At 41.1% G+C, this 27,617-nt stretch overlaps 1 protein-coding gene across 1 annotated transcript in view; it reads right to left on the bottom strand.

The window, feature by feature from the left end:
* Positions 1-27,617, bottom strand: part of LOC121336300 (von Willebrand factor D and EGF domain-containing protein-like) — a 165,807-nt gene that overhangs the window by 11,484 nt on the left and 126,706 nt on the right. Inside the window, 5 exon segments of the mRNA XM_041405320.1 lie at positions 11,022-11,117; positions 12,581-12,676; positions 14,971-15,066; positions 15,824-15,919; positions 23,712-24,557. Of these exon segments, the coding sequence (XP_041261254.1) occupies positions 11,022-11,117; positions 12,581-12,676; positions 14,971-15,066; positions 15,824-15,919; positions 23,712-24,557 (1,230 nt within the window).

The following is a 27,617-nucleotide window of genomic DNA, read 5'->3' on the forward strand; positions in this document are numbered from 1 at the left end:
TTTTCCATCTCTCTTGGGGACTAGTCCTAATGCCATGGATATAAACAGATTTGTGTCTTCCCTTTGTTGCAGTCAGGCAGGATGTATCACTGGGATAGGGGCAGTCCTGTGCTGTCCACAGGTTCTGGGTGCAGGCTTGCTGGCAGTCAGTGCTTATCACCAAAGCCTTCATCATTCCCCTGCTGCCAGTGCTGACATCTTTTCAGCAAAGCACAGAATTTCATTTGCAATGGTGTTTCTCAAGCCTGTAACGTGCCACAATTCTGTAAGGCCACCACTTACAGCTTGGAACCACTTCCATGACCTTCTGCTTCCCTGAACGGGTGGGTCAGATAAGGTGAGCCATGCTGAAGGCAGTGGTGCAGGTTGAAGGAGCAGTGTGGTTCTGTGCTGTATTTCAGAGGAGGGGTGGCTCTGATAAGGTAACAAGCAGCTGTAGGTGTTAAGATAAAACACAGGTGTTGCACAGAGCACCAATAAAACAGGCACACTCCTCCCACACACTGAAAGGCATTCAAAGCTTGCTGAGTTTTCTGTTTAATGCAGCAGCTATTTCTCTTTGATGGCTTTAATGCATTTTGACCTTACAATCACTTAAAATTTCCTGTGACCCTTTTCATGGTTTATCCCCTCTAGGCTCACTTGACCCAGTGAAGTGCTTTTTGAAACTCTTTTATTGACCTCCATGAAGCTCCATACCAAACCCTTCAGCCCTAAAATCTCGAAGGTATTCAGACCTTCTGCTTTGTCAGCCAAAGAGAGGAATTTGCCTGCAAAATAAATATTTCTGGCTTACTAAAACCACTCAACACTTGAAATGTTGTGCTTGAAGTGAACCCTATTCTGCTGGTGTGAGTAGCACCAGCCATGGACACCCACAGTGTCAGTGACTCCTGCTGCCTGCCTTTGTTCCCACTGATCTGCAGCAACATTCCTACTAAAGTATAAACAGTATTAAGCAAATTATCTGTTGTGTAAAACCAGATGGGACTGGGGGCAAAGTTAAGCACTGGACATGCTTTGCTGGGTGAAGGGTCACACTATTAACCAGCAGTATCTGCTGACCAAATACAGAGATTATAAACAGCCAGGCATGTCCTCCAGACCTCCACTGCTTCTGTGCATTATCAAAAACTTTCCGAGTTTAACCTAAGCCACCTTTAGACAAAAGAACCTCATTACACCATTTCTCACTAGAAGGAGATAATAAGTGAAAAGCTTTTAATTTTGCTGAAATAAGACATATTACCACCCTCATAAAGTAAAAAAAAAAGAGGTGGAATATTACACCATGGCCCTGAAATCTTAGAAGAAAGAGATCTTCTGCAATGTTTTAGCAACTGAAACATCCTTGTCCTTTCCTGGCCATGAGATTGCAGAGACTATTTCTTTCTGAATCAAAATTACCTGTCATCAGGCATCCTGAGCCAAGGCTCTGATGAGGAGACAGTGAATCAGGCTGCAGTGCTGATTAGAAGACGTAGTTTTCAAAATAACTTTTCTTTCTGTTTCTTTTTTTTTTTTTTTTTTTTTTCTTTTCTTTTTTTCTGTGTGGGAGCTAAGCAAATTGACCTGCTTCTGTATGCCTCCTGCCTTTGGAAGGAAGAAAGAAAATAGCCTCAAGCAGTAACATCTGTGTGGGCCAGCTAAGGCAATGCATCAGGCTGTATCTTGCTGACAAAGAACACAGAAATGCAGCCAAAAGATCACCTACTGGTAGATACTTCAGCTTATCCCTTAAGTCACCATCCCTGTGCTGACATTTCTGGGTGATTCACAGGCACTGCTTTTATTTCTGGCTGGTGTTGGTTTTGAACTGATGACTTCTCTGTGGGTCCAGTGCATATTTCAACTTGTTCTACTGCTCTTCTGTGGAGCAGGGAGCTTGATCAGTCTCAGGTTTTCTTTTTCTGTGGGTACATGTTGTTTTAATATTTCTTTCCTCCTTGCTGCTTAGTGGTTACCTTGATTTGGTGTGACATTCTCAAAAGCAAAGAGCTGTAGCTGGGGAGATACAACCCAGTATGGACAAAGAGCATGGGGCAGATTTAAAAATATCACTGACTGCTCTTGTTAGGAAATGCAGCTGGACAGAACTCGAGCTGTGCACAAAAATGAAGCCAGTAAATGTGAAATAAGTGGATTTTGTGCTAAAGCTGGCACTTCTGGCCCTTTCAAGTGTTTGTAGGTAAAGTATATCACCTATTGATAAAACAAAATGAACACGGAGAGGCTCTGTGCCAGGAATGGCATGATCATGACACTGTTGCTGGTCCTTCTCACAGGACACAAACTGGAAGGTCACACCAGCAGTTTCACAAAATAGCACAGTTCAATTGTTCCACTGGAGGAAGGCTCTCCATTTCTCTTTATGCACCCAAGAAGCACTGCTCAGATGAAACATTATCCTGACTGCAGAAAGGGAACAGCTCTTTGGATTCTTCTAGGCTCCAAATAAAGATTTCATCTCGCTGAGTGATTTTCAATCCTTTAAAATAAAAAATTAGAAATAAGAAAAAAAAATCCCCAAATGGGTGTGTTGTGGCCAAAAAAATGTTTCTAACAAAAGACACCATTGTTTGGATTCTACTGGCATAAACTAGTGGAGGTAGAAAAATGTCATTCACCCTTTAGAGGGTATAACTGATGCTCAACAGATCATTAGTGAGATGGATGGACCAATATCTCTGCTGCTGTGAAGGTCCCAAATGCACACAGCTCTGAAAAACACGTTATGGATTCGGGACACCAGCAATTTCCAGTCCCCTTTTTCTGCTTCCAAGGGCAGTGAGGAAATAGTTTTGCCCATGTTGAGTTTTAGGCACATATGTTCTCCCACAGCTTGATTTTATCTGAAATTCCTCATCTGTGTTGATTTGGGTTTGTAAATAAACAACTTTCTCTGCAAGCTCTATCTGAGTAACCTCAAATGTGTGATCCACTGAATGCCAGTAATTACAGCCACAGATTAAATTTTAGGGAGAAAGAATACTTGTCATGTAATAAAATTCCAAATTTTGTGCAATGCTTGAAAATTTAGATCCTTATCCATATCAAGCTACCAATCATTTTGAGGTTTGCTCACCCTATTTCTCGCTTCATGTACCTCTGACAGAGATGCAAAGCACTTCTTCAATAAATTACCTTTCTGAATAATAAAAAATAATCTGGTAGAAACCTCTGAGGGATGCAATGCGGGAGAACAAATTACTACAAGACACAGAGGGAGCTGTAAATGTAATTGTGATGGTTGTGGTGACAGTTTGCATTCCTAATATATTCACTTTACTACAGAGCTCCAACAATAAGAGTTAGTTTGCATGACCTAGCACACATTTCAGAAGAAAAAAATGGTCAGAAAAATTGCAAACCATATAGATAGCATTGCAATGTCAGTGCTTTGCCTAATTATGTCTGGGTCTTCATGCTGATGTGTACTGTGATATACTTATGGGGCCTTTTAGAGATATTAAAGCAGGAAATAAATCTAATTTAGTTATTAGTTCAGTAAAAATGAGAAAAATAATTACTACTATATGGAAAAACTACTGAGCTCTAGACTGCGCTCCCAGAGTCAGTGTGTGATGCACTGCAATCCTGTTTGCTGTCCCGTTATCTCAGCAGCTGATAACATTTTCAGTCAGCTAAGGAGGATTCTGATCTCTCCATCTCTACCTCCAAAAGATGCCCTGGGAGTAAGTGGTAGGCAAGGCTCCTAAACCTCAGGGAACCAGTGGGGGATTGTCACTGCAATACAGGCAGGGGCCTCCCCACTCCCCTTTTCTGAAACGTCTCTGTCTTGGTCTCATGATCTTCATTTTGCCTATTGTCTGCCATCAGGTGAAACTCTGGACATGCAATAATATCATGTTGGGATAAATGAGGAATACTTCAGCATCTTGCAGAATGAAACCACCATAAACAAAATAAGTATGTGTAGGTGCACATTTGGATGTTTGGGGAATATTCTGCCAGGAACTGTGAGATTTTGAAACCATTAGTAAATCCTTTTTCTCATTTACGGACTGGTTTTAGTCTGATTGCAACACTATTAATTTGAAAAAGACTTTAGGTCTGCTTTATTCTCATCTTTGCAACTGTTAGTGAATAATTAATGTGGGGAATTGCAAAGTATACTCTCAGCACAGGTCATATTCCCAACTTGTTAGGGGCTTGAGTCTGGTAACATTTTCTCTTCATTGAAGAATGCTCTGTGTTTTATTAGGTCAGTGAACCATTCCAGCCTGCATATAAATTGTTCTGCTGAGCTGCTTCCTTGTCATGCCTGAATGAGAAGTGAAAGAGGACTCACACACAGTTTCTCCTCTGTTGATTGTTTTTGCAGCTCTGTGCTTCAGGATGGCCAGCAATTTAGGCCATTTGGGCACATTCTCCTTGCCCTGAGCAGGCTAAGGCACTGCCTGTGCTTGGTGCAATTTGGTTCATTTTCACCTGTGCAAAAGAAAAGGGAGATTCAAGTCCCAAGACAAGGAGAGCAGCCACAGGGTGCAGGGGTCTGGCTGATGACCCAGCCAAAAAGTGAGGACCTGGTCAGGAAGTTTGGAACAGGACTTCTGCCTGCACTGGCACTGCATCTCTCCATCACCCTGCTATTATCTGCCTCAGAAATAAGCTTGAGCTTACATGGAAATCAGTGCTGGAGAGGATTGTCTTGCCTGTGTCTTTTTGTAGATAAACAGACAACATTAATCTCCATGACCATCTGTCCTCTGGGCTTTTCAAGTGATAGACCCATTGCTCCTTTTTTAAGAGACATTTTAAAAATATTTTAGTCAAAAAATAGATCCCTAAAATGTTGTTTCTTAAAACAATTAGTGGGCAAAGAGCACTTTTTGTCACACAGAAGCCCACTGCAAAGAGAGATGCAGTAATTCAGGAATCACTTTTATTTTGCTTTAGGCATGCTTTTACATACAGCAGCAGATCTGGTACATTTCTTCAGTGCATTTAAGATATATGTAAAGAATATTAAAATTTAGATAGTCTACTCTAGTAAAATTCATGCTGCAGTCTGGGAATGTTCTGCTTATGGAATGAATAAAAAATTTAATAATGCTTCTGGACTTATTTAGGAAATATATTCTGTTCTTACCCAGATTTATTCTTGTTCCCTTTCTAAAAAATAAATTTAGACAGATGCATGTGCTCAAACCCCCTATTAAAATAAATGCATCAGCTACATATATATGAAAACAATTAGTTTTTAAGAAAGGTCGACTAATGGTTTTGTCACAAATCCTTACTAAGGGTGAGCAGTGAGGAGCAGTGCTCTGAGAGCACACCAAAACCAGGTTGTGCTGTGAGTCACTGTCGCCTGTTGGAAGTCACAGCTCTCCCTGTTCCCCCCAGGCAAGATGCATGGATCATGTTTTGTTCAGCTGAATAGGAAAGACAGCAGTAGCCTGATTTTTTTTTTTGTTCATCTTCTGTTGTATTTCCTGCCCAGGGGAGGAAGATGGCATCTAATATGAACCTATTATGTTACACAGACTGGAAAATCAAGTAAAAACTGAGACCAGTGTTTCCTTTTCCTGTGTCTCCAGACTGGGCACCAACCAGGGGATAAGCCAGCCCACAAACCTTTGTACTCTTGTAGCTTTGAACAGGAAGTTACAGGTCTCTTTGCCATAAGCTATTGTGTTTGCAGAGTGCCCCGATGAAGGAAGGAATGATGAATCTGACTCCATGTTCTCAGAAGGCTAACTTATTATTTTATGAAACTATATTATCTTAAAGAATACTATACTAAACTATACTAAAGAATACAGAAAGGATATTTACAGAATGCTGAAAAGATAATAATGAAAACTCATGGCTCTTTCCAGAGTCCTAACACAACTTGGTCCTGATTGGCCAAAAAGTGAAAACTACTCACACCAGAATCCAATGAAACAATCACCTGTGGGTAAACAATCTCCAGACTCACTCCACATGAGCAAAACAGAGGAGAAGCAAATGAGATAATAATTGTTTTCCTTTTTTCTCTGAGGCGTCTCAACTTCCAGGAGAAAAATCCTGGGCGAAGGGATTTTTCCAGAGAATGTGAATGCGACAATAAGCAGCTGCTCATTTCCTTCCAAGCACCCACTGTTCAAGCATATTTGCTGTCCAGGAATCTTAGGCAGACACTTGTTGCTTTTAAGCACATCCTTACTGTATGAAAAGCAAGTCTGGTGTAAATGGTTCCTCCATCCATTTGGATGAGATATGTGGTTTGTTCCCTGCTTGTTTGTGTGGGAGGGTTTGCTGGACCTTTGGCTTGCAAACTGGCTGTTTTTTGATAGCTTAAGTCAATCTGGCTACTCAGTGAAGACATTCTGGGGAATATATCACACAGTGTCAAGATGACAACTCGGTGGGAGTCTGATTTGTTGAGCAGTAAAACTTCCTGCTTATGCAGCTGGCGAGGCAGTAATGCACAGAAACATTACATGGGAAGGGTGGAATGTGGGAAATCAGTGACTTTCACAATATGACATTGCTTAGCAAAAAGCTGCCTTTGAAACCCAGTGTTCGCATTTCCAATTAGTTTGCGTCTAGCTCTCATGCAAGGAAAGTCCTCATGCTACCAGGAAGGGAAAAGAAAGGAGGAGGAAAGAGGAGCAAGCAGAGCTGGAGGAATGACTGTGAGTTATATTGCACACTGTGAATTGCCTATAAATCCTGGCTGCAGGAATTACTGAAATGGAGAGATAGTTATCTCCTAACTCTGAGATCCAATCTGCAAAGCCCCAGTGTCAGTGGGATGATTTATGTGGTACAAAGTCGTCAGGATTGAGCCCAACACAAGGAAACAGATGCACACAGAAACTCGCTCTCAGTTTTACATGGGGAGCAAACCCCATGTCTCTGGCTGTGTTGCATGGCCATAGGTAGTGCCAAAAGAAGGGCTGAGGTCAGGCTCCAGGTGTGCCTGGTGTGCTGGGAAAGGCAGGAGGAGGATGCTGTTTTCCCCTGACCTCTGCTGGCTGATGAGCTCCAGAGGGAGCTGTGGCTCGCCTTTTCTCGCTCAGAGATGCACTCACAAGAAGCAGACAGCAGAGGAAAGGATAAATGTGTGGTCCCGTGAATCCCACTTCCTCTCCCCTTCTCTTCATTCCAACCTTTGCTAAGAAAATTCAGCTTTTATGGGCTTTCATTTTGAAAGGTTGTTTGTAGAGCAGTCCTATGAAAATACACATAGTAAATAAAGGAAACCTACTGTGTTGTCTTTGTTTATAATTTTTGTCAGGATGCAGTAGATATCAGTCAGACCCCTGCTTTAAAGCCTCCTGAAAAGCAGTGACATCCCAGGATTGTTAAAGCTGTGTTTTTCAAAAGGGAATTCAAACCACTGCACAAACAGTTTTTCTCCAGCGCCCGAGCGTGTTTTTTGGATGCAAAGTTGATCCAGAAACATATTTTATTTTGAGGTGCTGCCAGCATTTGCCTCTTCCCTCTCAACAAGACTGATCATACTGGAAACAATCCTTCTCGAGCGAGGTACGAGGCTGTAGATTGCTGAGGCACAGCCACACATTTCCCTGTCAGCTCTGCCACCCTCGCCCAGGCTGTGGGTGTCTGCTCTGCATAATCACAGACACTTACTGCAGCTGGCAGCCAGTCACACCTCCCTGATTCACACTTTTTGGGGTTTTGGAGTGATGTTTATTTAGATACAAAACACAAACTTTCAGGCTGAATGCCTTTCTCCACACACTCAGGAAGAAAAGGAGAGCGAGCCTGAACAGAAAAGATGAGGTGCCACCACTGTGTCCTGCACCTTTTTGGCTGTCATGCAGACAATATTAGAATTTCCAAGCTGTACAAGGATGAAACTAAAAATCATAAGGCAGAAATTCGAAACAGTACAGGGATGAAAGTGATAACCCTAAGCCATGGTTCGATGTGTTTAAAATAAGCAAAAATAGCCTGTTTGGGTTCAGTTCAAAAATAACCTCTTTGATGGGTTGTGTGGCTTTTAGTTTTTATTGTCTCCTTCAATTGAGAATCTGAAGCTGCCAAAATTAAATAGAAGTTTTTTTTCTCTGTCCCTGCAGGTGAGATATTAAGAATGAAAGAGAAATGTCTAAAAGCAGTGGAAACAATATCAGTGCATCAAACAATGACAACATTGAATTAACTGCCAATTTGTCTGCCTTAGTATTAAGTTTACTCACTCTTTCTTGATAGGTTTTATTAGTCAAGTAATCATCCACCCCAAATTTCTAAGATTATAGACTCAGTGTAAGTACATAATAAAGCTGTTTTGCTGTCAGAAGTGTTTGAAATAGTACTAGAAGTAAAAGTACATAAGAACACAGCAATTTCATATTCAGAGTGAAAAGAACAATTAAAATAATGATAAAATCCTTCAAAAGATTTTTTTTTCTTCAGAATTGTCACATTCATCATTGTGGCTAAGCCCCCTGTACATCACTCAGCGTGAGGTCACCTGGCAGCAAGAGGACACACCACTGAGCTGTGATTTGGGCCACAGGTTCACTTTTAGCAGTCTCTCCGGCATTGTCCTGGTGATTTGGAAATGGGAGATGTTGCAGTGTTAAACCTCCAGTAAACTTCACATCTGATCACAGCTTTGCTATCATGATATGTGCTTTTTTTCCCCCTCACTCTTTGTATGGAGTTTACAACTCTGTGCAAGCTGAAGTGTCCTTGCAACTCAGGAAGGAGTTGCAACTTGCAACTCCTGTGCAAGTCAGGGCTCAGCTACCTGACATGGACTCCTTAAAGTCTGACAGAAAAGATGCTCAAATCCAGGAAAAAAAACCAACAAAAACAACAACAACAAAAAAACCACAACCAAACATCTGTAAAGCAGAAATCTGCTGGTTTTTCCTGATTCCTTCTTGCCATACCCTTCCCAGGAAAGTCAGCAGAAGAACTGCACAAAACGTCTCCCAGCTGGATTTCTGGGCACTCAGACACACAGCCCATGAGGCTGTCTCAACTCTGCACAGTCAGCTGCCCCAGGGGGCCTCAGGATTATCAAAATTAACCTGATAAATATAAAAATCAGATATGTTTACTGCTAGTGACACTGCAGAATGAGCTGCATGATACTCAGCTCTATTTGGAATTTCAAATGGATATTATGGTGGCTTTTACATGTTTTATTTAAGAAAAAGAGGGGTTGGGTAGTGGGAATTTTTCATGCTAGGGACTTAATCTCCACTTTTTCCTTTTTATGTGTGTGAGTTCGGGACGTGTGCCTGTGTTCACACTTTAGCCTTTCAGTGTATGCCACATATTCTATCTAATCCCCCAATCTAGTCTATGCCTGATGCAAAATTATGTGAAATCATGCCTAAAAAGGGGTGAGATATTCTGCATTTGGGATCTCAGTGTTCTGCATTTGAACTCTGAGAGGTTCATGGGACAGAGAGCAGCCTCCCACTGCTGGCAGCCCTGGTTTTCTGCATTTTCTGGGGAGGAAAGTTTGCAAAGGTCAGCTGAGACTGACTTCTGCTGTGCCCTGCAGGCTTCTGCTCCAGAGGAGCTGCAAAAAATGGAACCTCTGACAGAGGAGAGAGAAATTATTCTATATAACAATAAAAAGACATACAGCTCTAAGATAAACTGCTTGTTACAAAATCTTGTGAATTAACTACTTCTTTTGATGGATCCTGATACTTGTCCCATGTGCTCTTGATTTTAGGCAAGAAAAAAGAAACATTGCTCAACATTTTTCACCAATTAGAAGTCAGTGACCAGTAAGAATCAGCAAAAAGTAGCATTTTCCTTCCACTTAATTATGTTTGTCTTCATTCATCACATTTACAGGCCCTTTATTTAAGTTTTTATAACACTAGGCTAAATAAACCAGACTAAATAGCAGTTATTGAAGTAGAATGAAGCCTTGGATCAGACAGAAGAAAATTGTTTTCATCACCTCAAAAAACATTTTTGCAAAAGATTATACCAAGATGGACAACAACACCTCAGAAACTTTTGGAAAGGAACCTGCTGTGAGTTGGTGGAGTTTGGAGGATTCCAGGGAGTGCTTTGCTAGACTGCAATCATCATCAGCACGCTTCCTTTGATCTGCCTGGAGATGTGGCAGGGTGTTTAAAGCTGGAAACAGCACTTCTCTAATGTTCCCTAACCTCAAAAACAGGATGCCAAACATAAGGTTTTTTCCTCCTTTTTTCTCCCTCCAGCACATTCCTGCCAGAACAGACTATTCAATTGTGCAGTGTGCGTCACGACCCTCTCTGCTGAAGGAGGGGAGAGCGGCAGTGTGGGGAATGAGAGGCCTTTTGTTGCTGCAGGGAATTTTTTACTGGCTTTTTTTCCCTCTGTGTGTGAGAGACATAAAATGCTCTGGAAATGTACAGATTCTTCCTGCCAAGAATGGTTGTTTTCACGGCTCCCCTCTTGCCAGTTTCAAACTGATTAAGAAATAATAAAACAAAACAAAACAAAAAAAGTTTTTACATACATATCCTAAACTCACTGGCTGACAGATATCGTTGAGCAGTTGAGTCTGTAAATGTGCCAAAATAACCTATTTCCCCAAAAGAATCGAAGAATCAAATATTAATACTGATGGTAACGTGAAAAAAGGGAGTTTTCAGTGACAAGAACAAATTCAAGGATAAAGTGCTGTTAACCAATTACCTTAATTAAGTTGGAACTATGACTTTCTAATATTTTTCAGGATTTTAGTCAGCTTCTTGGCCTTTTGCTTTAATTTTTTCCCCAAAAAAATTTTCATGCAAAATAATTAATTAATCTCTGAATACAAATGTTACTCATTTTGAACACATGAAATATTTAGAGAGGATTCCAGCAAAATGTTCTCCTCCCGACTTTGACTTGACTTATTCTAATTAACAAGTTGGTTTTGGGTATATTATGGGCTCTGATGGAAATATAGGTGATCATAGCATAAATCCAGGCTAAATGTTCTGTGGAACATGCACAAAAAGGAGAAAAGTTGTTTAGGAGTCAGAGAACTGCTGGAAAACAAAGGGAAATGTTTTAAAACGTTAACTCACTTTTCTGGCACCTTGTCCCAGTGTAGCCCTCGGCGCAGGAGCAGACATTGGTCCGGACACAGTGGCCACCATTCTTACAGGGGGGAATGCAAACAGCTGGGGAGAGGAAAGGAAATGTTCTGTGCACCAAACTCACCTGGGGGATCAACACTGCCAAAGCACAGGCTCCTCATTGAGGTGCCTTGTTGGGAGAGCAGCTCACAGAGGCATTTTTTGGGAAGGTGTCTCCCCAAAGGGTGATTTGGGCAGGTGCCTGGATGGAGACTGATTCTGTGTTTGTGGCAAAAATGTGGGATATGATTCCCAGCACCTGAGGGTCTCTTAGATACTTGCAGTTAAGTGGTCAGAATATTCCCAGTGGTGTCAGATTTTTAAGTCTCTGTCAAAGGGCTTCCTCAAGGGCTTCTCCCCATGAAAACAGATCGGTGTTGGACATTTGCTAACTTGGCCTTGATGCTGTTACTTCTCTCTTTCTCAAACAAGCAGAAGGAAGGGCTTTGCTTTCCTTCAGCATCCATCCATTATATCCTGCCATCAATTTCAGATCCCATGAACGTGGATACTTATTTTCAAATTTTAGGTCTGTCTAAACCAGAACACTTGAGAGCAAAAATTTCAAATCATTAGATGCTGAAAATCACCTTCTGTGTTCAAGAGCAAGACCATTAAGCTACAGTCATTTTCACTCTCTCCTTCACCCCCAGCATTATTAAAAAAAATTTCCAGCAAACTCTGTTTGCAATTAGATTTTTCTGTGTCAATCATTCACTTGTGAAAATATACATCAGGACCACATTCATTTAGGAATGTGGGAAACAAAAGAGAGTAAGAGCAAAACATTTTAAATGTTGAAGTTGTTTTGGTAATAAAGCTGCATTTATATTCCCAGATTCAGGGGGAGTTACTAGATCCATATTTAAAAAAGAGAAGCCAGTGGTGTTAGCACAGGGGTGTTCCAGCTGGGCCCCAAGTTCTCTTCCTTGTATGAGATACTGGGTCATTAAAGGATAAAATTCATTTGTCTTCTGCAGCACAGAGTGAGTGAGAAGCCCAGGACACTGTTAGAGCTAGGACAGGCCTTCAAAATCAGAGCAATATTGGATCATGTTTTAAAGCAAGGATCTGATGAAGTCCTACAGAAATCTCCCATCCACAACAATTTAGGCTGGTCAAGTAGGTGACATTGTGAGCCCCATTTGAAGGTAAATTATCACCTGGCTCTGAAACCAGTATAGTACACCCCACAGGGTACCAAAATGAACAAAGTACTGCCATGCTTTCTCATTTCACTGAATAGTTGCTAATTAATATCACTGACTCAAGTAGTTTTAGAATAATTATTTAGTTACCATTAATGGCATCACCAATAAGTTCTTCTTCCCAATACCATCAGGAACAATAAAAAGTGGATTTATGGCAGACTATAACAACAAGGAGCACACGTAGTTATGACAAGGAGAGTCTCTGGATATATTTCATGTGGGGGTAGGTAATGTTATGGGTAGATTTATGTTTTGAGCCTGGGCCCTTTATCAAGATGATAAATAGAATTTTCTTACCTCTCTGGCACTGTGGCCCATAGAAACCAGAAGGACAGGAGCACGTGTTTGGCCGTACACAGACTCCTCCATTCAGGCACACAGGATTGCACACAGCTGGATGGGAATATAGGATAACTTCATGAATCTCTGATAATGTTGAACTTTTCAGCGTAGGCACCCTTTTACTGCTGCACATGCCATTAGAATTAATATTTCTAGTGATACTGTGAAAAGTTTAATGCAACCCTTGCAGATCAGTTCTGCTGCAGCATTTATTCATGGTCGACACAGTGGGAGCATTTCAGTGGTGCTTTAGCCTAGCTTGGGAGATGAAATAGACTATAATTTAATGTAATAATTTAATTTCTTTCGCATGTATTCTTTTGATTCGCACAGTTCATTTATTTCCATTCCAGTATTCTCACCAAGCACAATCCCAAGGTAGTAAATGCAGTCAAATAAAATACACCCTGGATAACCTGGAGATGAGATATTAATTGTTTGCTGCTTTGTCTGCGTTCAGCAGAGCATTGTGGCATTTCCATGGACTTGAATAGGTGTGCACCAAAAAACCTGTTTGTTCTGCCTCATTTAAATGCCAGTTCCCACAACACATTGGCTCATTCATCACCAACAAAGCCACTGGCTGAGCTCCCTTTGCCTCTTTATGTATCTGTTATTACTCTAGGTGATACAACAGGCATTAGGAATTAAAAGCTGTCTTGTATATTTCTATGTGGCAAGTACCAGACTGCTAAAAACAAAACTATTAGAATTTCAGATTTATTTAGATGGGGAGTCAGTGTGTGAAGAGCAAGGAATCTGATAAAGTTTTCATTGTAAAGAGAGTGACACTTTAAACTAGCCTTTTTCTTTCTGTTCCCTTTGTCTTTCAGTATCTTTCAGGATACCCCATGAAAATATAAATGCATTTAAGCTTAAATAAATTAGGGGTCACTAAAATATGTCAGATGAACTAAAGAAATAAAATGTCAATTTGGAAAGAGGAAAAAAAAGGGAAATTGTTGTCTATATGAGAAGTTTTTCTGACTAAGGAGCAGTCACTTATGAAGTCAAAATGGATTTAATTCATTGCTTAAGGGGAATTTGGGTTAGTCATGTCATTGTCCTGGCTGCTTCATAGATGTCCATAATTGTGTCAGTCTGCCAGTGTTTATATTTCCAGTGGTAAAGTCCTCTTTTTTTTTTTTTCATTTTTATACCTGTATTCCTGACATTTCTATCATAGCACTTGAGGTGGGAAACCCCAGCAGTGCCCTCAAAATATTCTGTGCAGTGCACTCCAAACTGTGCCAGAGAGGTGAGTCTGGCAGCCTTTCACCAAAGCTGTCAGCAGACAAAAATATCCTGCTGCTGTTATTCTGGTCTGGAAGTTACTGCTACTATTGCTTGTTGTCTGTCCTTCTCTTGGAATGATTCTGTTCAAAGCCACCCCAAAATAAAATTGCAGAACTCCTTGAGAAGAAAAAGCAGGGCTAGTGGCAACCAGAATAGCAGTGACAATCCCACTCATTTCCTGGGGATCATAGCTGGGCTAATTTATGTTCCCTCAGTAGGTCTGTCATTTTAACACTTACAGGAAGAGCAATCTCCAGGAGATGGAGGTTAAAATGACATCTCTCACCTTCCAGGAAAGGTAATGTAGGCTGAAGGTGTCTCAGCCATTTAATATTCACTGTGGCAGAGGCAGACTGCCTCTGGAGCCTTCAGGTCTGGCACTGATTCAGGTAGTTCTCATCTTTTAATATTTCACTATTTTGCATGCCTTATCCCAGGTGAGTGCTGTAGTTTCTGTGCCGTTGGAGAAAATATCCACCCCAGCTTTTAGGACTTTGATCCTGAGAGGGGGGGTCTGAGCTGTGTCTGTTTAAAACTTTGAGCCCTGACTAGAAATAAGTACCTAATTCCAGTCCACACCTTGTCATTTTGTACTGGTGGGTGGAGGTGGCTTTTTCCTGAGCTCCCCCACTCCTGTGGATGCTTTTTGCGGGTGCTCTGCAAGCGAGAGATGCAGGCAGGAGGAGCGGTGTGAATTCTGGCAGCACAGCGTGATAAGAACTAGCTCCAGAATAACACAAGCTTAAAAACTGCAAATAGATTCTGTTTGTAGGTTCCCTCTGTAAAGCCCTGAGATTTAGGTAAACATTTAAACTTAGGAATACTTACATAAACATCTAAACTTATGAACAGTTACATAAACTCAAGCCTTTCTGAGGTTTTGCCCTGTACTTGGTCTCCTCTTCTTAAGCTTTAATTCTTACTTGGGCTCCTCTTCTTGGGCTTTAATTCCTTAAGCAGCAATTCCCAGTCTGAGCACCGAGGTGTGGGGGAACCTCAGGGATTTTGGGCACTTTTGGGCACAGGATCAGGCCCTGCCAAGCACTCACCTGTCTCACAAGAGGGGCTGCTCCAGCCGTGCCTGCACTGGCACTCGTCTGGTGACACACACACGCCCCCGTTGTGACAGTGCCTGCTGCACACCACTGCAAAACACGCAAAAAACCAAAATATCTCATCACTAACTCCAGTGCAGATCCTAAAGTTGCCCTATTACAGCCAATAACTGATAGTATTAGTCCTGGAGGTAAACTGAGGGTGGGAGCTGTCCCTTTCCTTGATTTGCTCTCTCTATTAGAAGCCGTACACCTAAAATTCTTTTCTTTTTAAGTATTCCAGCTACTCAGTTTCATAGATAAAATTATATTCCTCTCAAGGGCAGCCTGATATTTAAATGAGCAGTGAGGTCTGTAATGATGGAAGTGCATGTGTTTTGCTGATATAGAAGGGTTTGAAGGCTGATTTTCAGATATTTTCTGTATTGAAGCTCTTTTTAAATTTGTATTGCAGAGTAGCATTACTCCTAATAAGTATGGCTGGTCTTTTGTGTTCTCAAAATTAGCATTACTATGTTCACTCACAATCTTAAATTTCCTAAATATTACTATAAATAACATGCACTTGTTTCCTCTTCTTTTTTGTTTGTTTTTCCAGAAGCAATTTTATGTAGAAAATGTTGATTTAGATGTGCATATTTTTACATAATACAGCAATGCTGCTGGTAAATATATGCTCTGAAATAGCTACTGTATTGCTTGAATCCTTTGTATTCAATAATGATTTTAAGGGGAAATATAGGGAAAAAAAAGGGCTTTTTTGGTGGTGGTTTTTTTTTTTTTTCTCTTGTAATTTTCTGCTAATTGAAACATATGATGAAGAAAGCCTGAGTGAGTTCATACATACTTGTTTCACACCGAGGCCCTACAAATCCATAAGCACAAGAACAGGTGTTGTGAGGCAGACAAGTTCCTCCATGCTCACACGGGGGCTCACACTGAGCTGCAAGAGTGAAAAAATACGGTTCAAATATGAAATTCTCAGTGGCTGTGAGCACAGCACAGGTTACTCCTTTCCCCATCCCATTTTATTAATCCAGTGAGTAATTTGGCTGAGGAAAACACTGCAGGATAGCAGTAGCTATCCCATTAGCAACACAGCACTAATGAGCAGCTGTATGAATTCTGCAAGGGAATGGTTTTAACATAATCATATTTAACGTCTGAGCATGCACGTTTTTAAGTACATGTTTTGAAGGCTAGTGACGGATGAAGTACAAATGCAGTTACAACTCAGGACCTAAAAATCTGCCTTGTGGATGGTCAGTAAGCTTCAACAGGTGTCAGAACTCACAATAAGACAGAGATTAAGTGTTTCTTATAGAAAAGAGCTGTGTGTGGATTTGTCAGCAAAATGGCAAACATTTAAGCAAAAAAAGTTAATATTTAATGAGTAGCATGAGCTCTGCAGACAAAGCAGCAAATTAGGTAAAGATTTCTTGACTTATGACAGTATGCAATGTAATTCTGTGGGAGGAAGAGGATGAGTGTGGAAAGAACTGCAGCTCCTGAAAGAGGCTGTTTGCTGAAAGCATGCCTGTTTTTCAAATGTTATTAATTTTGAATCTAAAAACTTTATTGTACAGGGAGCCTGGGAATTTAAATCTAGGATCTAAAGCAGGTACCTGAGAATTCTTTTGTAACCCTCTAATAAGAGGTAATTGCTTATGGCAAACTCAAAAGAGGAGGAGGAAGATCACTGAAGGGACAGGATGATCACTGAAGGGACAAAATCATCCCAGAAGGGACAGGGTGACCACTGACACTCAAAGGAGAAACTCTGTGGCAGGAGAAGAGCAAGAAACGTGTTCCAGAGGCACCTCATGCCTCTGAAAAAAAAAAAAAAAGGCACCTCACAGAAGGAAAAATATCTTCCCTTGTGTGTGGGAAGTGAATACAGTGAAAAATGTTGTACTTTGGCTCACTTCACTGGCAGAGTTTTGTCTTTTATGAAGGATATGAGGCTAAGCAAGGTTATTCCAAGGAAAAAGCAAAATGAAGCTAACGAGACCTGAAACAAAGCATCTTTTATTTTAAGTATTGTTACGAGGGAAGAGAACCTTTATGCACCACATTTTGTTCTTAAAGCTGGAAAATGGGCTATGGAAATGGAAAGCTAAATGAAGGACTAATTCTTGGGAAGCCACATAATTTAAATGCAGTTATTGTGTTAAAGACCTCATCACCTCTTGTGATTGTCACCAGGCCATGGAATATGAACTTTGCCATCCAAAAAGATAATGAAAGCCCTCACACATTTTCTAATTGTATTGAAAAAGACAAACTCCAAGAAGGTGTTGTTAGATAAACCATTTTGACATAAATATCATTGAAGAAATAAATATATTTGGTATTTAATGATGAAATTTTTACTAATGTGTTATATAACTTTAGGATTTGACCTTCCTGAGAATAGAGGAATTACAAGTGTATTTTAGATCCATACTGTATATGCTGAGAATGTCATTAAGCTAAATTTAGTTTTGATTGGATAAGGTTTAGAAAAATTGCAAATCAGCATGTACTTAGCTGAAATTCCAAGTATATATCCATGGGGGAAAAAAAAGGAAAAAAAAGGAGGAATAAACCCAAATCATCTTTGTCTGGACAACTACATAGATTTAGATAAGTTTAAATAAGGTGTTAGGAAGAAATTATTAGCTATGAAGATGATGAGACATTGGCACAGGGTGCCCAGAGAAGCTGTGGCTGCTCCATCCTTGGAAGTGTCCAAGGCCAGCTTGGATGGGGCTTGGAACAACCTGGGATTGTGATTTCTTTGTCCCCCTTTGTAAGGGGGGTACAAAACCCGGGGGGAAATGTACCACTCTTTTTCAAGTACATTAAATGTGATTGCCTTTCCTGTAGGGTGATGGCTGCATAAAGCCTCCAGGTGCCCCAGTGCTGTGCCAAGCACGGTGACATTCAAGCATTTTTTGCTTTATTTCAGCGTGGTTTGTGTAGCACTTAGAGCAAGCGTGTCCGTGTGAATAGAACACTTTCCATCTGGCCTTTGCACATCCTGAGATGCATCTGAACTGTCAGAAAAGAACATGGTATTTTGGATATTAAAACATTTAGCTCTTACGGTGACATTTAATAGTAAAATGTTTAAAACTGTTCTATTACTGGTGAATAGCAAAAGATAAAAACTGAACACTGGCTCCTCTGTGACAGTAAGAGTAATATGCACTTAAAAGACATTTCCCACTGTAATAGAAATATACTGCTTATGTCAAATTATTTTCCCAAACTTCTATCTTTCATCTTCTGAAATGAATACTTTTTTCCATGAGCATTTGCTAAATTGTAGGAAGGTATTGCGGTGTTTTTATACTAAGCGGTTTTGGATAGGGAAAAATAACAGCAAAGAGGAAAGCATTGCTGCAAATGGTCAATCTTGCTGTCAAGTGTACGTATGTTTATGTTTACAATTTAAAATCTGGAGGTGAAAATGGAGAAGTGCATTATTGTTTCCTTTGAAAAGGCTTTTTGGGAAATATCCCCAAACTTCTATTTTCCATTAAAATGAGATCATACAGTTTTTATAAGTTTCTCTGCAATAACTTCAGGGGCACTCAGGAATACCAGATGCTGTGTTGTTTCCCTTATTTTCCATAGCCTAATCAGCAAATGTGTTCCAGGACAGAGTTATTGCTTGGCATCTCCACAGTGAGTAACTCCCTGTGCCATCCCCACGTGAGGCCCTGGGTCTGTGCAAATAAAGCCAGGCTTGGCGCTGTGAGAGCTTTGCCTGCTTTGAATTTTGCACCAAAGTCAGATCAGGACAGACTTCACTGAAGGGAGCATAGTCTACCTTGTTTCATTGTACATTATTTATTTCCTTTCAAAGATACATTAACCTAACTTCCTAAATGTGCAGATGAAGTTTTAATGTGTTCAGCACAAGGGTGGGATGGAAAAAGGGAAAGGAAAGTTCCTCAGTTGTTGTTTTTTCTTTTGGAAAGCTGTGGACTGAAGCTTTTCTTTTGCATGTAAGATACACAGATAAATGAAATGAAGCATAGGATTAAAGCATGTGCTACTGCAATTAAATTAACTCATTGCATATTTAAATAATCCAGCAGTCCGGGAGCCCAGTTATGAGAGGAATGTCCATCATAGCAACAGGAATGTTAACAAGAGAAACTTGATGGAATAAATTGGGAATAAAAATGTAGGCACCAGCGCTGGCTAGGTTTTACCAATGCAGTTTGCTTTGTGAAATATCAGCTGAGTGCTCATCTGCAGCCAAAAAACCCCAAATAAAGTGGTAGGAATCATTAAGAAAGGAGCAGAGCACAAAAGGCCAGACTTCCTTATGGCCTGTATCCATGGTGAACTCCATCTTAAATACTTAAATACAGGTCTGAGCCCTCAGCTCAAAAAAGCTACAGTAAAAGAGGAAAAGATGCAGAAAAAGATTCAAGGATAAATAAACAAAGTTATAGAAGAGCTTTTGTACAAAGAACAAGTGAATAATGAGGTTCTTCAGAAATATATGACTTTAGGATAGAAAACTGTGAAATCAGATGTGAGCTGGAAAGGGTGAAGAGGATAAAGTTCTGAGGCATCACCCTGTGTTTTGGAGCACATGATCCATAATTTCTGAGAAGCTACTCCTGAGAGTATCCCTCTATCTTTCCCACATATTGCCAGATAAATGAAGCTGGCAGCTCTTGGAGAATGGGAAAGTACTTCTGGTTTGATATGGTAGATCTTTTGGAGTATAAAATGTCAAAAAAAATTAATGTGAGCTACCCAAATTTTTTTGTCATTATATGCAGCTGTGCGTGGTGAAGTCATAATGCTTTCCCAACTACTCCATCTCTCCTGTTATTATGGAAATTATTTAGTTTGAAAAGTGTTCTTGTAATGTCAAGGCAATGCTGTGTTTTTACCTCTTGAGCAGAAAACACTACTCCCACTGTTCTAGACTTCCCCTTCTCTTTGAAAACACTGTACAAAGACAATTAAATAATCCAGTTCTACTGACTTCACCCTCTTAAGAATATTTCTCTAAAGTATTATAACTTTATCTTTGACAGGAATGCTGAGGCTCTTTTATGACTGCTGAAATACCAGAAAGATACCATCCCTTAACTGTCAACCTAATCCAAAATGGTTTTACATAATAGTCTGTATTCTATGAAATGGAGGCTGACTTTTTAATGGTACAGTTTTAGTGACCAGACAGTCCCTATAAAAGGAGCTTGGAGTCAGGGAAACAAAAAAACCCAAAAAGAATGATGAGAAATTTGGCTTAAATCCTTATGTTTCATCAGTTTTCAGGTCTAGGTCTCAGAAAGAAACCCAACAACGATACCCAGAGCAGAATTTTTCATTAAGTTCAATTCTGTTATCAAATGGAAAGGCAGGGTTCCACCTTAGGGCACCCTAAGGAGCTCCAGGAGTACAAGAGCTGCTCTCAGGCAGTGCCATATGCACAAACCCTGGGGAATGAGCTGAGCCCAGGGAAATGACAGCATTTTCCCCTTTTCCTTGCCCAGTGGATGCAGCAGCTTTGCAAGTGATGACCTGTGCACCTTGGCAGGGTGGGGAACAGAGGCAGGATGGCAAGGAGCTGCTCTAGGGTGACCACCACCACTAACAAATATTTCAGAGTGTTAGCCCCAAGTGTTACAAATCACTGCAGCACATGTTCCACTTGTAACACACCAGACAAAATGTCAGAAACGCTGATATCTGATCTCAATCCTGTTCGGGCTCGTTCTGCATTGTTACAGTGCTAGGTTTTTATTCAACTGGCACATGGAGCTGAAATGTGTAAAGCTCTGTTTGTGCTCTGATGATCCTGCAGTACTCCTTGGCAGGTGATTTGTGCTGTCCCAAAAGCTGATAGAAAGAGACTGTACCAATGCAGTACATTGCAGATATCCTTGGAAACAGCACTCAGAGTGAAAATTAGGTATTTAGCAACCTCCCTCATCACCAGAGGAGTGCTTGGCTAAGCTTGCTCCAGAAATGCCAGAGAGCATCTTCTGCTAGAGAAAATGTGGGATAATCCAGTGGACTACAGCAGGCCTTTCCTCCTCTACTTATTTTTTATTTTAGTATAGGTGATGCTGACTGTCTCCAAAACACTGCTCTGAAATGAAAATTTTAAAGCTGGCCTGTTTGGCTGTGAAGTCTTAACATTAGGCTACTAAAAAAGGTCCTATTGCCTTTGTACAGGAAGGGGAAAGAGCTGCAGAGCCTTGAGGAACTGTTTAATCTCCCCTCACCTGAAGAGTAAGTAGCTGCTGACAGAAGGAAAACAATCTGTAGTTCTTATTACACCAAAGCAGGAGAAGCAAAAGCAGAGTTCTACTTCTGACAGACAACAGAGATGTCAGCAGTGAAGGGAGTGATCCAAATGGAATAGTCTGAAAATATCTCGGTTTGGATATCTGAATGTGAGCCAAACACACTGACATTTAGCTGTGTTCTTCCAAGAGAAGGTAGCAGGTTACACCTGATGGTCCCCAGGGGTCTCTTCCATCCTGTGGTCCTGGGAGTGTGTGACCCCCAGGGCAGGGTGACAAAACAGACAGGGCTTCCAGCTGAACTGTGACAGAGAGGCTGAGGGGCTTGTCCACAGGGATAATTATATTAAAGATATAAAAAATTTTATATATAAAATTTATATATATAAAGATAAAAAACTTTGTCTATTAAATATATTAAATGTTATATTTAATATAACATTTAATATGAAAGATATACAATGTTTTTTGATATACTTTAGGAAAAAATTAGTTTTCAGAATTCTGCCTATGTTTTTTTTTTCTGCTAGTCCTCCAAGTCTGGTTTTGAATCTGCACATTTAGAGAAAAAAAAAAATTGTATTTTATCACAGCATACATACCACTTGGTAAAGTACTTCTTATTTTAGATTATTTTCAGACATTGTTATTAAACAAAGGTCACATCCCCTCAAGATCTAAAGGTATTAAAACTTGCTATCAGCGGGCTGGTTCTTTTATCTCCTTGAATTTTGATATGAAATAAGATGGAGACAACTGTCAATAGTGTCTGAGTCTCTTGACATTTTTGCTCACTTGCCAAGGATGTTATGTTGAAGCCTGGAGATTTTGCAAATGTTGGTCTCATCTAAGCTTTGATTTTTTGCCCAGTATTTGTCTCCTGTTCTCAGAGGGCACTGCTGTCTCGAGGGCAGTTGGTGTAGGGTGGGCATCACAAGGTGCTGATAGCTGAGGTTGTGACAGGCCTTAATCCAAGAAATTACCCTCATTTTTCAGCCTCGTTTGTCATGATGGATCACCTTCATCTGACATGGGCAGGGACATCTGTGGTGGGGGTACAAAGGGAGCTGTTCACAGCACTGGCTCTGCCCCAGGGTGCAGGTGTGCAGGGGGCTCAGGATGGAGAAGGGAAGGGACAGGCTAATTATTGAGTCAGGTGTCATGGTCACTGACAAGAGACAAAAAAGGATGTTTGTGCATCGTGTCGTCAAGCCCCAAGATGCAGAATGATGTTGGTAATAAAGTATTTCATCCTGAGGACTCTCCAGGGAGATTTTCAGTAATACCAGTAACTGAAAGAAACATCTCACAAGTAAAAGGCAGAGGTAGATTTACATTTTGAGGTAGATTTATGTTTTAAGGATTGTACTGATGGGTCTGCTAAACACACAGCAGCCTTATGTCCAGACTGTAAATATTCATATGTACGTGGCCATGGTCTTTGAGGGGAGGCCTTTCTGTGGCCAGACTTGCTTTGAGCTTCCCAGTACCAGAACATGTTTGGGCCTTTTCCACTCTAGGTATAAAACAGAAGTTAAAGACAAACTCCTTTGTTCCAAGTAACTCTAAATCCTTTAGGAGGGGCGTTTCAGAAATGTGCAAATAGGCAAAAAAATGAAGTGCTCAAGATTAGAGAAACCTGTTTTTGTACACTCTGTACTGTATCTCCAATAGTGCACTGAGCTCAGACAGCTGCAGCAGTGCTGGGGGCTTCATACCCCCACAAAGCCTGGCTTACAGCAAGGTCCTTCCCAGCACATCCTGGCAAAGACCCCCCTGCTCTGTGCATGAGGAATGAGAGACAAAACAAGAAAGACGGGAATGAATGTTACAAATACTTTTGCTTTGTGTGGTGGAAGGCCAGTTAAGATATCAACTTATCAGAGGGATGTCAGCAAAAGGTGTGATTAATGATAGCAAAGTCAGGGAATTCATTGCTTCAACAAAGTACATAATCCTATGGGTTTACAGAAGGATTCTCAGGTGCCTAATAAATAACTCAATATATTGTGAAAACCCTTCTGGTGTTATCCATTTGAGATGACAAGTTCAGTTTCATGTTTGAGATATTAGATAGACATTTACAGGTAATTTTTAAGATATTAGAAAAATAATTTTTTCCTAGAATGTGTTGTATAGAGAAGTAGAATCAAATTTTCTCTTTCTCACAGAAATTTTATATGGTTTTGAATGTGATGACTTAGAATGAATCTGGCATTGAGCAAGATCACAATCTGTGCCTTGTTTTAATAGATTAGATGGTATCAAATAAACAGGTCATTTTTGTAAGCATAAAGGGCTGTTTCAAAGTTATAAGTTTTATTTATTATTTTGAAATATAATTGGTTTTGAAAACAGAATGGTCCCAGACCCAAAATTTCTAAATGTATACAAAAAAAAGAATTTTACTGTGGAGAATTATTAGACTTGGATATATTAGAGCGGTTTAAAGAGGATTTTCTCCCTTACCTTCACATGTGATTCCATCACCGCTGTATCCAGGGGGACAAGGACCACAGCGGAACTCTCCATCTCTGGCTGGCTGGCACTGCACCCCCGTGAAACAGGGCAGCTCAGCACACACTGCTCTGTGCTGCACCCCACTGCTGGTTTTTGGCAGCTCCACAGCACCCCTTGCTCTGCTGAGCACCCTCCTGGTTGCTGTGCTGTGTCCAGGAGCAGACCCAGCACTCCGGGATGGAGCAGCCAGGGAAGGGCCCAGCCAACGGGGAGGAGCAGGGAGGTGCGTGGCCAGGGGAGATGCTCTGGGCTGCTCTGTTGGGAAACCCTGGGGGGGGCTGTTCCTCAAGACTGAGACTCGACTGGGCCATTTCCTGGGAGAGTAACCATGCCTGGAATGAGTCTGTGAGCTTGCAGGGAATGAACCTGGATTTGTGTTGGGATGGGGAGGAACAGCCCATGCTGTAGTTTCTTTGTGCTGCTTAAAATGGAGAGAGGGGTGGGAGGTCACACCAACACCTGGGGCTCTGGGCTCTGGCTCCTCGTGCAGAAGGGGTGTGAGATCACTTCTTTTCTCAAGAAAAGGTTGTTTCTCAGGTGCTGTGAACTCCATATCAGGCTGTTTTTCTGGTGGTGTCTGAGCTTGGGAAGTCTCCCTTTCCATTGTAAGGGATGGAGTGTGAATGGCTGTGGGGTTTCTTTCCAAAAGGAATGTAATATCTTGTCTTGGGATTTGGGGTTGAGAAAGAAGGGAAAATACATTTCTTGATGTCTTAGATACATCTTGATGAGAGGCTCCAGCATCTTCAATATTTCTTCCAGGAAAATCCACGTGGGCTTGGAAAGATCTTGAAACTAGGGCAGAAGGAAGATATATATTACCTAAATTTTCTGGTCTAGAGTTGAAAGGAACCACAGTTAACTTTTGGGTTTGGAGCAAACAAAAGAACATCAATCCTAGAAGTAAAAGAGTTAATTATCAGATATTACAGGGAGGTTTATGCCAATTGGTTTAGAAATCACACAGGGTTGTCTGCTGTAGGTGACACCAGCACTGATGCACAGGGAACTGCAGTGATGACACTCAAAGGATGGCATTCGTGGACCAGATGAAATATATTTTACACAGCAAGTCTCAGGGAAGTTCAGGCATTACTTGAGTTGCAGCACTGGGTTGACATTCAGGGGTTAAATTGCAGCCAAGCAAAAACTTCTTGCGCTGCTGTAGTAATTTTGGCTTGCACTAGTCTGTGAGGTTTTGGTACTGTGCACCTTTTTTGTGGTGAATCTTCCAGTTCTTGACCTCCTGAGCCAGGATTTGTTTCTTATTACCTGTCTTTACTGCAGTGCTGTGCTGGGAAATGCTCTGAGGGCATAACTCAGAGTTCTCATTCCAGCTCTTTGAGTCAAGGAGACAGAACATCCCAGCTTGGCACAGACAGATGCTGGAGCAGGAGAAACACACAGTGTCAACGCGGCCCTTGGCAAGAGCGTGCCCTGGAGAGGCTCCAGTGCCACCACACCAGTGGGTGACTCTGGAATGCTGCTGTAGCCCTGATGGCAAAGGGAAGTTTTAGGGAAGCTTTTAAAGGAGACAAATGGAAGAGCTTTGTTGGTGCCGTGTACAGCTCCCTGCAGACGAGAGGGGCATCGTGTGAGGGAGCGGCCGGTTTGTTACTGTCACCCGCTTGTCCCAAAGCCAGCCACCTTTTCAGCTGTGTAAGGAGGGATGATAGATGGGCAGAGGGGACTCTGTGAAGGGCCTTGAAAGTGGAGACGAGTAGTTTGAATCAATACTTTCAGGAAGATTAATGGCCATCTGCTGACGCTAATGAATGGAAGAGGCTATTTTTAACCGGTTCTGGCACACTCACTCTGTAGGATATGGAATACATTGGATCCTGAACAACAACGCTTGCTTGGTTCTGGGGTTAACCCCATGCAGGATGCACCCCTTTCTTTAAATATAAATATTAATCACTTTCTAAAAACTCCCATTGATGGAGGTCTTAACCATAGATTGCAAGGAATGCTTGGATGCTTGGCAAGGGTCAGATGAAAGTTAGGGCATTGACTGGACCAAAACAAATCCTGGCAGCCAAAGCAGTGTTTATTTGGCTGATAAATAGTGTCATTCTGCTGGCAGCTGATGAGTTTTTATTGCCCTGAAGCACAATGTTTTGGAGATTTACAATGGTGCTGGATCGAGCTGTGGCCATCAGCAGGTAAATACATGGTATTTAGTGGAACAGAAGGCAAACACGTGGATTTCAGTATCCAAAGTAAGGCTGGTGACTGATGGGGGACACACAATGGGAGAGCAGAGATGATGAAGCAGGAGGACATCAGCAAAAATAGCATGTGAGGATAGGGAAGTCAAAGGATTTTTAAAAATGAATGAATGAGAGAAAGATGAAAGAAGTATCTCCACAGAAAATTATCGGTAATAGATGATCATTATAGCCCTTAGAAAGTTTGATTCAGGGACAAGAAATCAACAGGAATGACAGTGAAGGGCTGAATGACCTCTCTGACAAATTTCCAAAATGAGCCCTGATTATAGCTTTAAGCTCCTTCCACTGTGTCATAATTAAATGGGTTTCCCTCCCAATTAAATTTGAGTAACTAGTAAGGAGATCAGACTGACTACCTGAGAAAGGCAAATCTTTTATTTCTTTAGCAGATGATAGAGGTGAGATACCCATCCTTCAAATAAACTTCATCTTTCCTTGTAAGGGGGAGCATATTTTTGGAATATTTCTGTGATAAGATAATTTTTACATCTAAGATGCTACCACTGAAGAGTAATAGCACATTTTTGTTGGTCATTCATTATGATATATACAGATAAAGGTCCCTCAGCCACTCTGTAGAGGTGACTAAACTCCATAAGATGTTGGTGTCATTCAAGGGTGCTGATCAGAGTGTCCTCTCAGCTTTCATTGTTTCAGATTTTTGCTTGTATTGATAGAGTACAATTTAGTTCAGATAAGAACATGATAGATTTTTCTCTGGAATACCTGAAAATTTTTTTCTGCAGCCTTCCAAGTATCTAAATGAGCTAAAACAAAGAAAACAAACCAAAAGAATGCAGACTCAGTTGTCTGTAGTCAGCAGCTTTCTCAAATCCTGCATTACTTCAATTTATTTTCCTTGCTCAAAATATTTTCCTTGATCAATATCTTCAAACGTGTAACCCATTATCAATGCAAACTGTGAGTGTGTCAATCTGTTTTCCCTGTTATGCCAGCCTATGATTGTATATTGGACTGGGTAAAATCATCAAAAAATCCCCCACAAGGTGAAGTGCTCAAGGTCATACAATGGAACAAACCCACGTTTTCACTCCCTGTCAGTATTTCTGCACAAACTAATGGGGAAATGTGCAGCAGTGGAATAACTGAGTTTATTTTTCACAGAAGTAGATAAGAGACTGAGATGCTGCTGCTCTGCTCCAGGTGAGCATGGCAGGACCTCTGTTCTTATTGATGCACTGTGAGCAGAGCATCATTCCTGTATGGATCAAATGAATCTGGCAGATTCCTCTGCTGTCCCCCAGCTGGGGAGCACTGGAACAAGGGTGACAGAGAGCAAATTTCTGAGACACAGGTTTAACATCCCTCATCCAACTGGATGAGGCACTTTCCACCAGGACATTTTCCATCCCTGTGGTGCAGGAGTCTCCCAGCCTGTGACCCTCCAGCCTCTGGTTCTCCCAGGGTTTCCCACTGGGATTTGACAAATCAGAACTGTCACAGCCAGCCCCTGGCTCTCCAGTGCCATCATGGTGTTGCTAAGGCACAGCAAATCTGTAGGATCCAGATCATTCCCAAGGGAATAAAAATGACTACTGAAGCTGGTGAAACAGCCATTCGCAGAGAAGGTGCTTGACATCTCTTAAACCCAGGGTGACAT

The sequence above is a fragment of the Onychostruthus taczanowskii genome, unplaced genomic scaffold (assembly GCF_017590055.1).
Source record: "Onychostruthus taczanowskii isolate IOZ18803 unplaced genomic scaffold, ASM1759005v1 scaffold10, whole genome shotgun sequence".
NCBI classification, from domain to species: domain Eukaryota; kingdom Metazoa; phylum Chordata; class Aves; order Passeriformes; family Passeridae; genus Onychostruthus; species Onychostruthus taczanowskii.